Below are 17,135 nucleotides of genomic sequence, written 5' to 3'. Positions count from 1 at the left end.
GTTAGGTTTAAAAGCTATTTTATACACTTGTAGATGCAGGTTATGTTTTACAGGTGGCGCTATAGTGCGCATCAAACTAAAAGCAGCGGCGAAGAAGACGTGGAGACCATTTTTGTTTTGGCTCCACATTGACCAAACAAGGCACATTTCTTGTTTCCGTCTTGCTAATCTTAGAAGAAGAAAAAAATGGCTCGCTATATGCGCCCACCTAACTCGTCCTTATTCGTTAGAAATATCTCCGATGAGTCCAGGTGAGTTTGAATTCCGTCGAGTTACTCGCAAATCGGGAGTACATGAGAATGATTCTACGGTTGGAAGTAGCCTAGCAGCGAGCTAACACAGGGCCGCGATCTGCAACGAAGCCTCACTTTTGCCAGTACTTTGATTCTAAATCAAATTAATACTCTGTTATTTAGCTTAGTATATTAGTTGTGTTTAACCATTATTAAATTGAGCTCATGCAAACAAGCATCCATGTTATATTTGCAGACGTGAAAAACGTCAAGTTGTGTTGCGTTTCGCAGATTCGTCACAAAATGTTCTGCAGCGCTTTGCCGCCTGTTTGAAACATGATGTAGAATAATTAAAATAATTCTCCAGTTTAAAATGCTATATCATTTACTTTGGATGAATATGCATGGAAAGATATGCAGTAAGCGTGTCCATAGTCTGTTTTTACAATTTATTTCCTATTTTAGCGTTTGTGCCATTTAGAGGCATGAAACAGATCTACCTGTATTTATTTTGTTATAGTTGCTACAGATTCGTCCCTTTACTTAGATTTGTGATAAATCTAATCGTGCACACCCTGTCAATTGCACGGCTGATGTTTTACACTGGTTACTGAATAAAAAAATAAAAAAGGGGCCAGTTCACCCAGAATCAACAAAATAATGCATTCTAAATGGATCCACGTTAATAGGGCTGGCAATAAAAATAATAATTAAAATATATATCTGCCTCTAAATCTAAACAATGACCCAGTAAACAGCTAAGCGGATCTTGCCGAGTCTAACAGGTAAGTCGAGTGACCCGATTGATTCAGGTGAACCGGCCCTTTTAAGCTCACTCACCCATCGCACATGCTGCCAAGTTGAGTTACACTTTGTATATCTACGGTGTTCAGGCCTGAGGATTTGCGGCGTGAGTTTGGCCGCTATGGGCCAATAGTAGATGTCTACATCCCACTTGACTTCTATACGCGTCAACCAAGAGGATTTGCATACATTCAATATCCTTTCCCAAAGAATGTTGCTGTGGTCATGACTAACAAACATTGTTTCCTTTAGCAGCTGAGAAGATTTGTGGTTTGTGATGTTTTTCCCTTTGCATCCATTGACTTATCTAACAGTGATTATTTTTCTGTTATCGCTTCAGAAAATGTAAAAGCATCCCCTTGTGGAAAGCGGCCACACAAAGAGTAACAAAGACCGGGTGTAGCGTAGCTGTAAAGACAAGGCACAGACCAAAGGGAGGGAAAATGTTGGGAGGAAGTAAAGCACGAAGAGGAAAAAGGTGTCGGAAGCAAAGCTCGGCATGGCCCAGAGCGGGCTAAAGAAAAGAGTCGTAAAGAGTCAAGCGGGAGACCCGACGCAAGTCGAATCGATTAAAGAGTGTAAAGATCAAGACAAAGTCAAGCACAGGTAACGAGTGGCAATAATTTTGTATCCTCTCAAGACACACTTCCAACAAATCAGCTTTGAAAGCAATTTAATTTCAACTCTCTTAATCAGCTATTTGTCTTTTGTGTTTTGAGAATCACCTTATTGTGTGTCATGTGTCAGACCACATTGATCAATTCAACCTCACAAGCTCAAGCATGACTAAACGGAGGCCAATACCTCCATAAAAATCTGTCAATTTGTGGCCTTTCTACTAAAAAAAAGAAAAAGCAAAAAAAAAAAAAGCCTTAACCGCTCAGCATGTTTGAGGACGTGCGTGACGCAGAGGACGCTCTCCATAGCCTGGACAGGAAATGGGTATGCGGCCGCCAGATCGAGATCCAGTTTGCGCAGGGTGACCGAAAGAGTGAGTGACCAAAACGATGCGGGAAATAACGTCCAATTTGAATCTCCGTTCATGAAGCGTTTGTCTTTTCAGCACCCAATCAGATGAAGACCAAGGAGCGCCACTCCCCGTCTCGCTCGTCCCGCTACGACGATTACGACCGCGACGGCCGGCGCAGACGCTCACGCAGCCGCAGCTACGACCGGCGCCGCTCACGCAGCCCTTCCTACGAGCGACGACGTCGGCGCTCGGAGAGCCCCCGAGAGTAAGTCACGTCCTTTTCCCTCTCCTCGGTCACCTCGTGCAAAGTTCTGAGATGTCTTACGGGACATTTTGTGTTGTGTAGATCTCGCGGGCGCCAGCACGGACGAGGAGGCAGCCGAGGTCGTGAAGAGGACAGGTATGTTCTTGGTGTTCTCTTTATTTACATTTTTTTATTAAAAAATAAAAACTTCTGCTTTCAGGCACCGCCAGAAGCCCCGAAAAGAGTCGAGAGGACGGTCTCCCTCCAGATCGGCGTCACCGCCCAAGCCCGCCGCCAAACCGGCGGCCGCCTCCCACTACGCCGAGGAAGACGCGCGGCAGGAACGCTCCCCGTCGCGTTCGCCGTCCCGCTCGCAGTCCCGTTCGGTGTCCAGGTCCCGTTCACGCTCGCGTTCCTGGACGGGCCGCAAGTCAGGAGGACGCTAAGAAAGGCCCGGAGACGCTTTGGTTTGGACTTGAATGTGATGGACGCGTTTGGAGAACATTTTGCCGGTTGGTCCTTGAGTCTTGCGTTTTCCCTCCACCTGGGAGATGATTTTGTGGCCAACGATGTTTTTTTTTTTTTTTTTTACAGACTCGCTTTTCCTTCCTAAGTCCTACGCTTCCGTTTGATTTTTCAAAAGAGCGTCCAGTATTTTTCAAATCCACTCCACCCTGTCAATTGTTTTAAAAAAGCAGCAAGATTGTTGAATGTTTTTTTTTTTTTTTTTAATTAATTTTCTGCTGAGTTTCTTATCAGAAATAAACTGTCACTTCAAGGAAACAATTCGTGGGCTCAGAGTGAAATATTTCCTATCCCTTAATGTCACGTCAAGCTAAATATAAAACTTAATTAAAACCAATTACACGTTTATTTAAAACAGCAACATCATTTTGCCTCAAAATCTGCTAGCTTAATGCTAAGACACCATGGCAAATGCCATAGACCGGCTAACAAATAGCATCGATGTGACAGGGTTCCTAATGCTTTACTTTGCATGACATTATTGATTTGTTTTTTTATAAACGGGGACGACTGCAATGTGGTGGCGGGCCGGTGCGTAGCTTGATCCACATTCCCAGAGCGTGGGCGGCCATGCGTGAAATGGGACGGGCTCCATTGAGCGAAAAGACTCATTGATCCCGCTTTGGGATGTTTGACTTTATTAAAGTTCATTTTCACTGCTTCCTGCAGAAAATTATGGATTTCAGTTTACATTACAGCAGAAAGTCTTGAGTGAAGCTATGGAAGTACCTTGAGGAAAATATCAGAAGATCCCATCAGGTGGACATTTTATGACCCCCCCCCCCCGCCCAAGATTCCAAAGAAAATCTGAGTCCCTCAATGGAGGCCATGGAAGAGAACATAGCGTACATGTGCCGCATGTGTTTGGGCTGTGACAACCCTGCGAGGGAAATGGCACCAGAGCTTGGCCGCCATCGATCTGCTCTCCAGCTTTGGACGAAGGGTCGCAGAGGCCGACAGGGATCATTAGTTGCTTTGTTTTCCGCTTTGCGGTAGCAGTACGGCCAGGACATGGCTTAGTTTTTGTAGCTTTTGAACTTGAAGGGACAACAAAGCAGACCACGTTTCAGGATGAAAGGTAAGGTTCTTAAAATGTTCTGAGCAGTAACCAGTAAATTTGAACTTGCCTGAATAATTGAGGAAGCCATAAATAATTGTTCTCCTTTCTTGTAGATCTGGTGTAGTTTGACAAAAAAATCTAAAATGGGTGACTGGAATTTCCTGGGCGGCATTTTGGAGGAGGTGCACATCCACTCCACCATGGTGGGCAAGATCTGGCTGACCATCTTGTTCATCTTCCGCATGCTGGTGCTGGGCGTCGCCGCGGAAGACGTGTGGAACGACGAGCAGTCCGACTTCATCTGTAACACGGAGCAGCCGGGCTGCCGCAACGTTTGCTACGACCAGGCTTTCCCCATCTCGCTCATCCGCTACTGGGTCCTTCAGGTGATGCTTCTTCTGAATTTGATAAAATGTCTTCTGAGATGGAGAAGTCCAGACCTTGGTGTCTTCCATTTCACAGGTGATTTTCGTTTCTTCACCCTCACTGGTCTACATGGGCCATGCTATCTATCGGCTGCGCGCCCTGGAGAAGGAGCGCCACTGCAAGAAGGTAGCGCTGCGGCGCGAGCTGGAGTCGGTGGACGCCGAGTTGGCGGACGCCCGGCGCCGGATCGAGAAGGAGATGCGGGGGCTGGAGCAGGGCAAACTGAACAAGGCCCCGCTCAGGGGCTCGCTCCTCTGCACCTACGTGGCGCACATCGTCACCCGTGCCGTGGTGGAGGTCAGTTTCATGACAGGCCAGTTGCTCCTCTACGGTCATCGCCTAAGCCCGCTCTACAAGTGCGAGCGCCAGCCCTGCCCCAACATGGTGGACTGCTTCGTGTCACGGCCCACCGAGAAAACCGTCTTCATGGTGTTCATGCAGGTGATCGCCTGCATTTCCTTGTTCCTCAGCCTTCTGGAGATTATGCACTTGGGCTACAAGAAGATCAAAAAGGGCATTTTGGGTTATTACCCGCATATCAAGGAGGATCTGGACGACTACTACGTCAACAAATCCAAGAAGAACTCCATGGTGCAGCAAGTGTGCGCGGGTGCCTCCACGGGGGGCCGCAAGGCCACCATCCCGACGGCGCCCAGTAGCTACACTTTGCTGCTGGAGAAGCAAGGCAACGGGCCCAACTACCCGCTGCTCGACGCCTCTTCCGCCTTCGTGCCCGTCCGGGATGACCCGGCAGTCAAGCTAGTCGGCTTCAAGGAGCCCAAGGAGGCCGTCCCCAGCCCCACCGATCAGAACAGCAACAACACGAGCAGCGGAACGCGCTCGCCGCCCGCCGACAAGGACGCCGAGGAACCGGACTGCACCGAGTACCCCGCTTCTTCCGACCCGGCCCCCTCCGCCGCTCTTCCGGCCATAGCCCGGAAGTCCCGCAAACCGAATCCACAGTGGAACTGCTCCACGGTTGTCGAGGGCAACAGCTCGGACAGCGGCGACTCCTACCGGGGTGGTTCCATGAAGCTCCGCGGAGGAAGCGGAAGCGTGGGCCCCCGGGCTCGGAACCCGTCTTCCAACAGCCTGAGGAGGCCCGGCAGGCCTCGGAGCCCGGACTCGGGCGGAGACGCCAGCTCGGCGTCCCGAGGGAGCCACGATAGCCCCAGCCCCGCCGCCTCCTCCCCGAACCGCCGAGTGTCAGCCACCAGCAGCGGGGGCAGCAGCAGCAGGCGAGCGGCCACCGATCTGCAGATCTGATGCGTCGTTGTCCGGCGGACATTTTGTGACAGCCACTCGTGGAAAGTCATGAACTAGAAATACTTCATTGCAGTACTCAAGTACAGGTATGTGGGGATTTTGCCACTTCTGGGGGCAGGTGATAATCGCCCACCCATAATGCACCGCTTTCAGGCCCTGAGGGACTTTGAAGAGAGGGGCCGGGAAAGTCTGAAACCAATCTATAATCTTTGAAGCAGACATTACATAAGCAGCGACAATGAAGTCAAACAGAGGACATGAATGCAAAAATGACTTCCTTTTTTTTTTGTTCTGTTGCTAAGAAGCTTTATAGAAGTGTCAAGATTCATGATAAGTACTTCTGAAACGAATTATTAGTTGAAAATAGATGTGAAATTGAAAAGAACTGAAACAGTCAAACAGAACAGTGTTTGCCAATCTTTATTGATTGTTACATTCCAAAAATAGCATCCCTTCTATTCGGCAGTTTCAGATGATGGCTCATACTGCATCAGCTGCAAAATAAACATTACGGCAAGGGAAAATAAAGAAAAAGTTTAAAAAAAAAAAAAAAAAAAAAAGTCTTACCTTGCTCCTCAGTGTCTGATTCTCCTCTGTGAGAAGTTGACACTTTTGCTGGAGCTCTGCTTTTTGAGAGGCAAGAGCCTCAGCCTCTTGTGTGATGATGTGACGCTTCAAAAAACGAGACAAGGTTCAGGAAAAAAAACGTATTTATTTGACTTGCCACCTCATAACTTTTGTAAAGATAGATAATGTATATACTGTTTTTTTTTTTCAATGTACTTTTTTTTCTGTTTAAGTTACACTTGGAAGATAATGCAATGGAAATAAAGGATACTCCATGGCATGGTCGGGTTTTTCAACCTCGTTGTAAAGTGTTGTCATGGCTGTAAAACGTGAATTAATTTCACATTTTTAAATGATTTTGAAATGACATTGACGCCCATACTTACCGTTTGTCAAAGCGTCAAGCACCCCATTTTGTTCAAGATACCTTCTAAATTCTACTCTCTTCGACATAATTGAGTCCTATAACACAAGAAGAAAAAGGTTTGAATAAATATTTGTTGGACATTTTTGCAAGAAAAGTGTTTTGTTTTACTTTTGAAGTTGCTATGGACTATGTTTGTTGTTGCCTGCCTTTTTTTTTTTTTTTTTTTACGAATATATTAGCAACAAACTATATGACCTTGAACTCACCTTTTTGTGCGCCATGAAGAAAGACGAATTTAACCGAGCAAAAATGTGACGAGTAGGTGATTTGCTTCAGGTTGCGATGCACGCGTTGCTATAGCAACTCGTACCGGTTACGTAGTTTAATAAAATATTGAAATAAAATAATAAAACATAATAAACATCTTCTGTCTGTTTTACAATTAGGTGATTGAATTTTAAAAACGCTGTAAATGTAATTTTTTTGAGAACGTTAATTATCACAGTTGATCTATAAAGCAACTGGATCCCGGGTGGCCATTTTAACGTTCTTGACATTTTGTAGATCTATACTTCCGCAAAGTGGTCGACTACGTCATTGATCCCATGATTTCAAGAGTGCAGATGAGCATGAACAGCACCGCAGTCAAAATGTTTTCACAGAGCGATCAGCAGAGGCGAGTCATCTAAATGTTTATTTTCCACCTGTAAAGTTACAACTAACACCAAGGTAGGTGTTGGTATTTCCCCCCCCCCCCCATATATCTTTGTTCTGAGTAATGTACTAGCGATGGCATGGCTGGGTTAATATATATATATATATATAAAAAAACCTCGTTGCATATTTCCGTACATAAATGAACTCAAGCATAAGTTGAATGTGCAGTTCTAAATTAATCATATTCAAAAGGCAGTGTCATGGTACGATGGCGAGTTTATTAGATCGTTTACAAAACAGCATAAAAATACTTATTATTGTCTTTTTTATTACTTTTTAAAAATGCTTTATTGAAAACGTATAACAATGACAAATATTGCAATTAACAGTTTACATACATTTAACAGTGTAAAGAGATTTCCACGGAAGCATCATTATTATCAAATATTTTCAAAGGACCCCAGGTTCGTGGTTTGGGCTGGCTTATTGCCTGAGTAAAATTCATTGACTTTCAAGCAGGCACAAAATAATAGTTGATAAGTAACATTGTTTTAAATGTATCTCGAATCCTCTTTCCTCTTTAAAATTACTGGCAATGCTATACAATCATGGTCCCGCTCAACTTGGGTGATTAATTGAAAAAAATGATTGTGTTGGTCAATAATGCATCATTGGGCAAGTCACAACAGGAACCAGAGGCGGTGGAACCAGAGGGGCACGGGGATCATTACTTTTTAGTGTGTGCCTTTGCACCTGTCTTTATTTATTTTTCCCAAAAGGGAACTGTCACGCTTCTAGACAATTCACGTGCCTGTTCTCAAACCACAATATCTAATCTTCTTAGATCCATGAGCAAATGGGAGTTATCTCACTTTGTACACAAAAGAAATTGACAATTTGCAGCTTATCTTAACAGGATCTTTGTCAGATGTGGTCGGAGCAGGTTCCGACATGCTGGGACATACTATTTAAAAACTATTTACGTCTTCAAAGCTCAGTAAAAAATGTGCCGTTGGCATTTTTGTCTTCAAATGAAACCTGATATGACAGAAGAACATCTGCTATCTCCAACAACTTCTCCCGGTTTGTTTCTTCATTTCCATTTAGCCAAACAAAGGTACAATCCGAAACATAGTTGCTGGAGTTTTGAATTCTAATTTGTTCGCATGCTTTCCCAGTCATGTGTTCACCTCGCATTCTTTTGCTGACGCTTCAAATGTGTTGTCTGTTTTTTTCCCCTCCTTGTTTCAGCGCACACAGGCCGATCATGGCTCAATGATTCCATTCTTCTCCGCGCCTTCGTGCTCAGCTGGCCTCGATGGCGCATCCAAACGGCAGCTACTCCATCAACGCCGCGCCGTCAGACCAGAGCGAAGACAATGAGCCGCTCCTCCGCGAAGTTACAAGTGGGTATTTTTTTTTTCATAGGATGAGAACACGCTCTAAATGTGCTCCTCTCACAGCTCCCCCGCTATGCTGCTCGGCACGCTTGAACCTGGCCGTCCTGATGTTCCTGGGCATCGCCGTGGTCTACGGCTTGCGCGTCAACCTCAGCGTGGCCATGGTTGCCATGGTGAACATCAGCCAGCCGGTCCCGGGACTCAACGGCTCCACGGTGCACACGTGTCCGCTCCCCAGCAGCTGGGACAACACCAGTCAGACCTTTGAGCAGCCCGAAGGGGTACGACCGAAAACCGTGATTGTGGATTTTTGGGATCCAGTCGCCAAAGTGTAAATCGCTCCTCTCTGTCGTGTGCATTCAGACGCCGCAGTACCCGTGGGACACGGAGACTCAGGGCTGGCTGCTAGGGGCCTTCTTCTTCGGCTATCTGTGCACGCAAATCCTGGGGGGCTACCTGTCGGGGCGCTACGGCGGGAAGATCTTCCTGGGTTTGGGGGTGCTGGGCACGGCCGCCCTCACGCTCCTCACGCCTCTGGCCGCCAAATGGGGACCCTACTGGCTCTTTGCCCTGCGAGCGCTGGAGGGAGTGGGCGAGGTCAGTTTGGTTTGACATAAAAGTGGCATGCTAAAAAGGGAAAAAAAAGCCAGACTTGACTTTATTTGCTCTGGATTACGTGTGGTCACAGGGTGTGACGTTCCCGGCCATGATGTCCATGTGGGCCCATTGGGCGCCACCCCTGGAACGCTCTCGCCTGTTGTCGATGTCGGGGAACGGCGCCAACTTTGGCGCCTTTCTGGCTATGCCGCTCACTGGGTACATCTGCCAAGCACTGGGCTGGCCCGCCGTCTTCTACATCTGTGGTGAAGTACACGCACACACACATAGAAGCGCCGGTCCTGCGAGTCAGTGATCGTCACTTAAATCTTTCTTTTATCCCTCAGGGGGCACCGGTTGCCTCTGGGCTCTCCTTTGGTTCCTCCTCGTGTCGGACGACCCCCGCACCCATCGGCGAATCAGCAAAGAGGAGCGAGATTACATCATCACCTCCATCAGACATCAGGTAAATGTCAGATGGGAGGGAAGGGGTACTTTTGGGAAAGTCAACCGACACGTGCGCACGTTCAGGGTAGCAGTCACGGCTGGTCCGTTCCCGTGCTGAGCATGGTGACATCGGTGCCGCTGTGGGCCATCATCATCACACAGATGTGCTCCAATTGGTCCTTCTACACGCAGTTCACCTCCCTGCCCACCTACTTGAGCAACATCCTGCACTTTGACCTCAAGTCGGTGGGTGGCTTGTTAATGACCCGGTTAGTGGCCAATGACTTACCTGCAATTCTTCTGCTCACGTCTGCAGAACGGCTTTGTTTCGGCTCTGCCCTACCTGGGGGCGTGGCTGTGCGCCACATTAGCAGGCTTCTTGGCCGACTGGCTCATCGAGAGGAAAGTCTTTAGCGTCACTACCGTACGCAAACTCTTCACGCTCACAGGCAAGCCCCCTCGACAGAAAGTGGGCCCTGCAAAAAACATAAGAGCATCTATTATTTGAATGCCTTCCTACTCTGCAGGCATGCTGTTTCCTGCCGCCTTCCTTCTAGGAGTGGCCTACTCGGGCTGCAGCCACGCGCTCACCATCGCCTTCTTCACGCTCACGTCGGCCACCGGCGGCAGCAGCGGGGCCGGGGTCTTCATGAACCAGATCGACATCGCCCCGAGGTGACGACGCAATCTGAGTCATTTTATTCGCTTTTTATAATACGATAAATACAGCATTTCATTCAAAATGCATTCCTCCCCGGCAGATACGCTGGATTTCTCCTGGGAATCACCAACACGTTCGGGACCATCCCCGGAGTCATCGCCCCCATCGTGACAGGATACTTTACTCATGATGTAAGAGAACCTCTCTGCTCCCTTCTTGGTTACACGATCATGGTGACATAATTCTGACATTTTCACCGCTCAGCACACCATTGAAGGCTGGAGGAAAGTCTTCTGGGTTTGCGCCGGCGTCAATGTGTGCGCCGCTGTCTTCTACACGCTGTTGGGAAGCGGCGAGGTCCAACCGTGGGCCATCCCGGAGGAGGAGGGAAGTGACGTGGACGAGGGGAAGGGGACCACAAGGTCCGTGTCTGCTTAATTGGAGAAAATTCCGCACTTAAATAGCAGCGGTTCCATTTAGGATCACACTTAAAGGTAATTCCATTTTTGAAATGGTTGTGACCAAATTAAGCACGTTTTACATACCAAAAGGAAAAGACCCACCACAAGCCTTATATTTTTTTAAACATATGGTTTTATGGGAATGTATTTTTATGAAAGTATTATAAAACGTATGTACTGTACTGTATTTGTACGTTGTCAACACAAAAAGGTCTTTAATGGAAATAATTTATATTCCGATAAACAATTGGACTCTGTATTTGTAGCATGTTGCACAAAAAGGTCTTTAATGGAAAGAATTTTAAAATGAAGATAAACAACTGGAATCTCTGAATACTTGTATTTATGTATTTATGGCCAGCAGGTGGCGCCAGAAAAGCCGAACCCATTAGTGACGACTGGTTTTAGATTTAACTTAATAGCTAAATTACAAACACTAAATTACATGTATTAAACTTTACTTGTGTTTTAAGGCCTCAAGTATTTTATTTTTGATGTAATTCATAGAATAAGTTGAGGCAACAGAAGTACAGTAAACAAAAAGTAATAGTGTTCGCACCTCTTACTGGTGTTCACTAATACACCAGTAATGTGTTCGGTGTTCACTAATACAAATTAATTACTGAATTTTAATTTAGATGTTAAATTTATTCATTGACGTGAAAGTTTCGTGTGAGTTTTTGTGCGTTGATAATTTGGGGAATTGTTGCCTCACAGTTGCCGTTGTTTGCATCAGCCGGTGGCTGACCGTCAACCCGGAAGTACTTCTACGTCACAGTGGTGTCTTTCACTAAACCTTCCGATTCTGTTCACGTAAAGTTTTGTTTTTGTTTTTTTCCATTCAACCTTTTAGTCAAACAAATTAAATATAACACCATCAACTACAAGCCCACAAAAATAAAATAAGACATCCTCAATACCAAAAGACACAAAACAAACAAACCAAAGCACACACACAAAAAATAAAAACACATTACAGGGCAAATCTGTCTTACATCAAAAGAATATATAGCCAGAGCAAACATTTTACAGAGACAGACTTTCAATAACTGAGGTTATTTTTCACATAAAGTGATGCTTAATAGCATTTGTTTTACTTTAAGTACTTACTTTACTTATTTTAATCATCCAGCTTGATTTTTACTTTAAACAATAGTTGAAAGTTCCAATTTAATGTCTTTATAAACTCACAATTGGCTTTATTTCAGTTTTTTTATTTTATTTTTTAGATTAAGTCATGTTTTATGATATTCAATCATTTAATTAGTCCCACAATGTAAAAAGATTACAAGAAGGGACATTGTTACTGTTAGTGCAATACTGATCAGGGTAGTACAGAGAATTTATAAAAAATAAGTTTCGTATGATATCACAATGTTGTTAACTCAGTATAAAAAAGAAACATACACATTATCAATCAAATAAAAAATATATCATTCTTTGTTACTTTTTATAAATTTTTATTAAAACATGTTATCAATAACTGAAGATCAAATTCAATGGATGTAAAGATACGTTTTAGTTACTCATGCATCCTCCACTGATTAATTTAGCTCTTATTAAGTAGATGCACTTTCAATTCAGATTTTAAGGTCAAGAAAGTTCACATGTGGAGTTGTTCCACAAGTCAGTTGAGTGACATGCATATTTCTGACCCCCCCCAAAAAAAACTAGGCCTCAAGGGGAGCGGTTAGTCACAAAAAGATATCGACACGCCTCTGAAATAGTTTTCCGCTTGTCGTCAGCTCTCTCACACCTGGATGTATGCAAGCGGGGGAACGAGTGGCCAATTTCTGCGAGCGTTAGGAAATGTTGCAAATACATCTCATTGTCCCAGGCACCATTTGAATACCACTTAGGATGGCCTCCATGTATAAGCATCACACCGAAACTAGTCTTGAAATCCAAGTTTTGGACGCAATCTCATGTTATTGAATGAGAAACTGTGTCAAAAGTACATCACACTGGCTTCTCAGGAAAAACCAAAAAATATGAGATGGAGAAAACAATAGAATTTCAAGTGTATGTATTTTGGATGATGGAAGAAATTCCAGCCGCTCTCTCTTAGTCAGTAGCTGCTACTCATGTCTGTTGCTGTGACAAGCATTAATACAGGTGATTCATCTGGGCATGTTGACTCTAATTTTTACCTTGCGCCACGTTCCGCCTCAGGGTATGCGATGACCATGACAAACCTGGATTTCTATCCCGCCTCAAATATTTGCTCCACTATGTTTAAAACCAACAAATTATCATTGCTGTTTTTCTCTATTACATCCCGTAATTCTTATGCCTCTGTATTTTGCAAACCAAATAACTGTAGCAACTTGTTGACCATACCGAAGTCCATTGCCGTTTGCAGCATAATTACAGCAAAATACCAAATAACAAAACAAGCCAAACCGGTTTTGTCCCACACTTTGCCAAAAAGCCCTGGGGTCAAATACCACAAACGTAGGCCCTCGCTGCCACGTCCCAAAATTCCTAGCGGGACATTTGAAAGACAAGGAGCCACTTATCCAAACATTGTACCTCCGCCTCTAATGCAATCAACACGTTCGTTCAAGTCAACGACTGGAAAATGAGCTGTCTTGAAAGCAGCTTGAAATCCCTTCTGATGCAAATCTCATCACAATTAGGTCATCACTTGAAAATACAAAATGCTGGGGCCCACCCTCAATCTTGATGAGTACAGATTAGGGATGGGAATCTTCACTATCAAAGCGATCCGATACACATATCGATACACTGCCAACAATTCGATGCATTCACGATTAATGGAATTGCCAATGATAAGATGCGATACAATTCTCCCATCACCTGCGATACAGTACGATTTAATTTTAAAACAATGCGTTCCGATGCATATCGGTGAATCTTCCCAAGCCTAGTACAAATACACGGGAGAATATTTATGATGTTGTAGACATTATAAATTGTACAAAGTTGTGAATGTGAGTATAATGGTTGTTGTGCACTATAATTGGCCTATGACCAGTTCCAATTGAGGAAAAATGCTCCAGACATACAAATGCATGGTTGAAAATAAATGTTGAACATTTGATCCTGCGTTTATCTTTGAAGGTTTGTACAGACTCTCATTTGGTACAATGTGGTGTGATTTTATCACTTAGTCCTCCTTATGGCGAAATGTACGATTCAAACCAGTGTTCATTGATGGAACCACGTCATAGAATATAGATTTTTTTTTGTTCTTCATTATAACGAGCGTTTGCAGCATCACATCATAACAATATTTCGACCCGAGAAATACAGTAGTCGATTATCCGGGTACTCACGTCTGGTAACGTGGTAACGTCACATGAGCACGGAGCAATTTGATTTGCTTGCTCCGGGCGAAATGGTAGGGGTTGACCGGAAATCAAGCATCTTGGTCGTATAAAAGCTGACGCAAAAGTCGCCTCGCTCTCTTTCTGTTACCTGGTAAGGGGCAGCAGCTTTGGCCGCGACAACCCAGAAACACCGGTAAGAGGCGCTTATTTGTGCCCTCAGGCAGCATATTTGAAGATGGCTTTTCTAGCAGTCGCCAGACAAAACCATTATCTCCGACATAACGGTTTTTTTATTGCTTTAGTGGCGCGTTATGTAATAAAGCGGCCTAGGGGTTTTAAAACACCCCAGTTTCAGTAATTGTCTCCTATTAAATCTATTGTCATTACATTTTTGTCTACTTTGATTCTGGATGGGTGTACAATTAGTTCGCTCGGACTTTAATACTAAAAGGACAAAGGGAGTGCCCTAAAATGGCGGCGCTTTCCGAACGTGGAGCTTGTAGTGCTTTATAGACAGCGACAGTTGCAGTTATGGACCAGATGGCGTTTAATATACCTTTGATTTATTTCCAATGTCAGATTAAATTGTGGTATGTGGAACACGTGTCGTGATCAGCCTGGGCCCAGGCGAGGCCTGTTAGCATTGTGCTAATTACTAGCTAGCGGTCCGGCCTACATCTAAACGCGCGATTAAGAAGTTCTAGTTAAATGTGTGGTTTTTAAATAAATCGATCTACCTCTAAAGGCATTCAAAGTTTCATTAATCGCCATTCGTTATATTGACTTTTTATTCTTCAGAAACTAAAACAATGGGCAAGGAAAAGACGCACATTAACATCGTGGTCATTGGCCATGTCGACTCCGGCAAGTCCACCTCCACCGGCCACTTGATCTACAAGTGCGGTGGTATCGACAAGAGAACCATCGAGAAGTTCGAGAAAGAGGCCGCTGAGGTAAGTGTTTTTTTTTTTTTTAAAGAACACTGCAGTTATGGCACTTTTCAAAATGGCGGCGCAAGCGTGCTCTTGCTGAGCTGTCGGCAAAAGGGCGTGCCCAGTTCTGCGCATGCGCAGTTGTAGCTTAAATCATTGATATGACTGTGCAAAATGTCGTGCTGAAACTACGTTATGGCTAATTTCATCAATGCGAAATGATTTATGACTATACTGCTTGTATATATTTTAAATTTTAAAAAAAAATGTGAATTCCCAGATGGGCAAGGGCTCTTTCAAGTACGCCTGGGTGCTGGACAAGCTGAAAGCTGAGCGTGAGCGTGGTATTACCATTGACATTGCTCTGTGGAAGTTTGAGACCAGCAAGTACTACGTGACCATCATTGATGCTCCTGGACACAGGGACTTCATCAAGAACATGATCACTGGCACATCTCAGGTGATTTAAATTACAATACAAGTCAGTTTGAGGCACTTGTTTATATAAGTTCAGTAATTGAGCTTAAATTTCCCAGGCCGATTGTGCCGTGCTGATCGTCGCTGCTGGCGTGGGTGAGTTTGAGGCTGGTATCTCCAAGAACGGACAGACCCGTGAGCACGCCCTGCTGGCCTTCACCCTGGGTGTGAAGCAGCTCATCGTTGGAGTCAATAAGATGGACTCCACCGAGCCCCCTTACAGCCAGAAACGTTATGAGGAAATCATGAAGGAAGTCAGCACCTACATCAAGAAGATCGGATACAACCCCTCCACCGTCCCCTTTGTCCCCATCTCTGGATGGCACGGAGACAACATGTTGGAGACCAGCGACAAGGTGGGTGAATCAGCTGTTATGCTTCAGTTTTTTGGGGGAATGAGAATGTGTGAGTTTTAACACCGGCGTTCTGTTCTCTCTGTAGATGGGCTGGTTCAAGGGCTGGAAGGTTGAGCGCAAGGAGGGCAATGCCAACGGAAACACCCTGCTGGAGGCTCTGGATGCCATCCTCCCCCCATCACGCCCCACCGACAAGGCCCTTCGTCTGCCCCTGCAGGATGTCTACAAAATTGGAGGTAAAGAACTTTATTTTGAATTTTTATAGATTTTGCCAAACTTGAATAGTGGCTAATTTAATGGCTTCTCAGGTATCGGAACAGTGCCCGTGGGCCGTGTGGAGACTGGTATTCTGAAGCCCGGTATGATCGTCACCTTTGCTCCCACCAACCTGACAACTGAGGTCAAATCTGTGGAGATGCACCACGAGTCTCTGCCCGAGGCTGTCCCTGGCGACAACGTCGGCTTCAACGTCAAGAACGTGTCTGTTAAGGAGATCCGTCGCGGTTACGTTGCCGGAGACACTAAGAACGACCCACCCAAGGGTGCTGATAACTTCAATGCTCAGGTGTGCATCTGCTAGTTGGAATTTGCCTCGTTGATGACTAGTTGACATGTTCTAACTTTTTTTCTTTCTTTCTCCAAGGTCATCATTCTGAACCACCCTGGCCAGATCAGTGAGGGCTACGCCCCCGTGCTGGACTGCCACACAGCTCACATTGCATGCAAGTTCAAGGAGCTCATCGAGAAGATCGACAGGCGTTCCGGAAAGAAGCTTGAGGACAACCCCAAGTTTGTCAAGTCCGGAGATGCTGCTATTGTCAAGATGATCCCCCAGAAGCCCATGGTGGTGGAGCCCTTCTCTTCTTACCCTCCCCTTGGTGAGAGCTCTTAACAAAACCCGCCCCACAGCACGTGGCACGCAACTTTTCTAACACTCTTCTGCATTTCTCCTAGGTCGCTTTGCCGTGCGTGACATGAGGCAGACGGTGGCCGTCGGTGTCATCAAGGCCGTGGAGACCAAGGATGTGAGTGGAAAGACAACCAAGGCCGCAGAGAAGGCCCAGAAGAAGAAATGAATGGTCGTGCAGAACATCCAGCGGGGGAGCGTTTGCCGGCAGCAGCGGGCCTCCCCGCTCTCTTCACCCCACCCTGGATCATCTCTGAGGCACAGCTCTCTGCTCAAGGACTGGCTTATGCTGATTAAAACTCATCGCAAAAGTTTTCGCAGGAAAAAAAGGAACTTTGCGGCTTTGTTGGTCACCTGAATCACATGACGGTGCCTCTTTAAGTTCAAGTTTTGAAAAGGTTTAGACATTGGATGTTCAAATGCCACCAATTGATTGGAAACTAAAGCTGCTGGTAACTAATAAAATGTCTTTGAAAAAATGGAAA

At 45.3% G+C, this 17,135-nt stretch overlaps 5 protein-coding genes across 5 annotated transcripts; 4 read left to right on the top strand and 1 right to left on the bottom strand.

The window, feature by feature from the left end:
• Window positions 1–108: 108 nt before the first annotated feature.
• Window positions 109–3,037, top strand: LOC147041154 (uncharacterized). The gene is made up of 6 exons (XM_085901032.1): window positions 109–251; window positions 1,127–1,231; window positions 1,925–2,028; window positions 2,101–2,272; window positions 2,354–2,407; window positions 2,472–3,037. The coding sequence occupies exons 1-6, from the start codon at window positions 187–189 to the stop codon at window positions 2,695–2,697; spliced, it is 726 nt and encodes a 241-aa protein (XP_085757158.1). The 5' UTR covers window positions 109–186; the 3' UTR covers window positions 2,698–3,037.
• A 924-nt stretch (window positions 3,038–3,961) lies between these two features.
• Window positions 3,962–5,528, top strand: LOC147041153 (gap junction alpha-9 protein-like). The gene is made up of 2 exons (XM_085900258.1): window positions 3,962–4,222; window positions 4,299–5,528. Exons 1-2 carry the CDS (start codon window positions 3,980–3,982, stop codon window positions 5,526–5,528), a joined length of 1,473 nt encoding a protein of 490 aa, XP_085756384.1. The 5' UTR covers window positions 3,962–3,979.
• Window positions 5,529–5,944: 416 nt separating this feature from the next.
• On the bottom strand, window positions 5,945–6,894 carry LOC147041152 (c-Myc-binding protein-like). The gene is made up of 5 exons (XM_085901034.1): window positions 6,729–6,894; window positions 6,482–6,557; window positions 6,367–6,415; window positions 6,096–6,210; window positions 5,945–6,022 (listed from the first exon to the last, which is right to left on the bottom strand). The coding sequence occupies exons 1-5, from the start codon at window positions 6,741–6,743 to the stop codon at window positions 5,984–5,986; spliced, it is 294 nt and encodes a 97-aa protein (XP_085757160.1). The 5' UTR covers window positions 6,744–6,894; the 3' UTR covers window positions 5,945–5,983.
• Window positions 6,895–7,030: 136 nt separating this feature from the next.
• LOC147041151 (sialin) lies at window positions 7,031–11,654 on the top strand. Its single transcript, XM_085901031.1, has 11 exons — window positions 7,031–7,191; window positions 8,371–8,525; window positions 8,583–8,800; window positions 8,883–9,116; window positions 9,208–9,382; window positions 9,464–9,582; window positions 9,648–9,809; window positions 9,880–10,012; window positions 10,091–10,238; window positions 10,325–10,415; window positions 10,489–11,654. The coding sequence occupies exons 2-11, from the start codon at window positions 8,438–8,440 to the stop codon at window positions 10,660–10,662; spliced, it is 1,542 nt and encodes a 513-aa protein (XP_085757157.1). The 5' UTR covers window positions 7,031–7,191; window positions 8,371–8,437; the 3' UTR covers window positions 10,663–11,654.
• A 2,350-nt stretch (window positions 11,655–14,004) lies between these two features.
• On the top strand, window positions 14,005–17,135 carry LOC147041150 (elongation factor 1-alpha). The gene is made up of 8 exons (XM_085900621.1): window positions 14,005–14,171; window positions 14,777–14,931; window positions 15,191–15,370; window positions 15,447–15,743; window positions 15,829–15,979; window positions 16,052–16,308; window positions 16,387–16,621; window positions 16,698–17,135. Exons 2-8 carry the CDS (start codon window positions 14,788–14,790, stop codon window positions 16,817–16,819), a joined length of 1,386 nt encoding a protein of 461 aa, XP_085756747.1. The 5' UTR covers window positions 14,005–14,171; window positions 14,777–14,787; the 3' UTR covers window positions 16,820–17,135.

Source organism: Syngnathus leptorhynchus, chromosome 20, assembly GCF_054491065.1.
Source record: "Syngnathus leptorhynchus isolate UIUO chromosome 20, UIUO_Slep, whole genome shotgun sequence".
In the NCBI taxonomy this organism is placed as follows: domain Eukaryota; kingdom Metazoa; phylum Chordata; class Actinopteri; order Syngnathiformes; family Syngnathidae; genus Syngnathus; species Syngnathus leptorhynchus.
The sequence above is the reverse complement of the archived record's forward strand: the minus strand, read 5'-3'. Positions and strand labels throughout refer to the sequence as shown.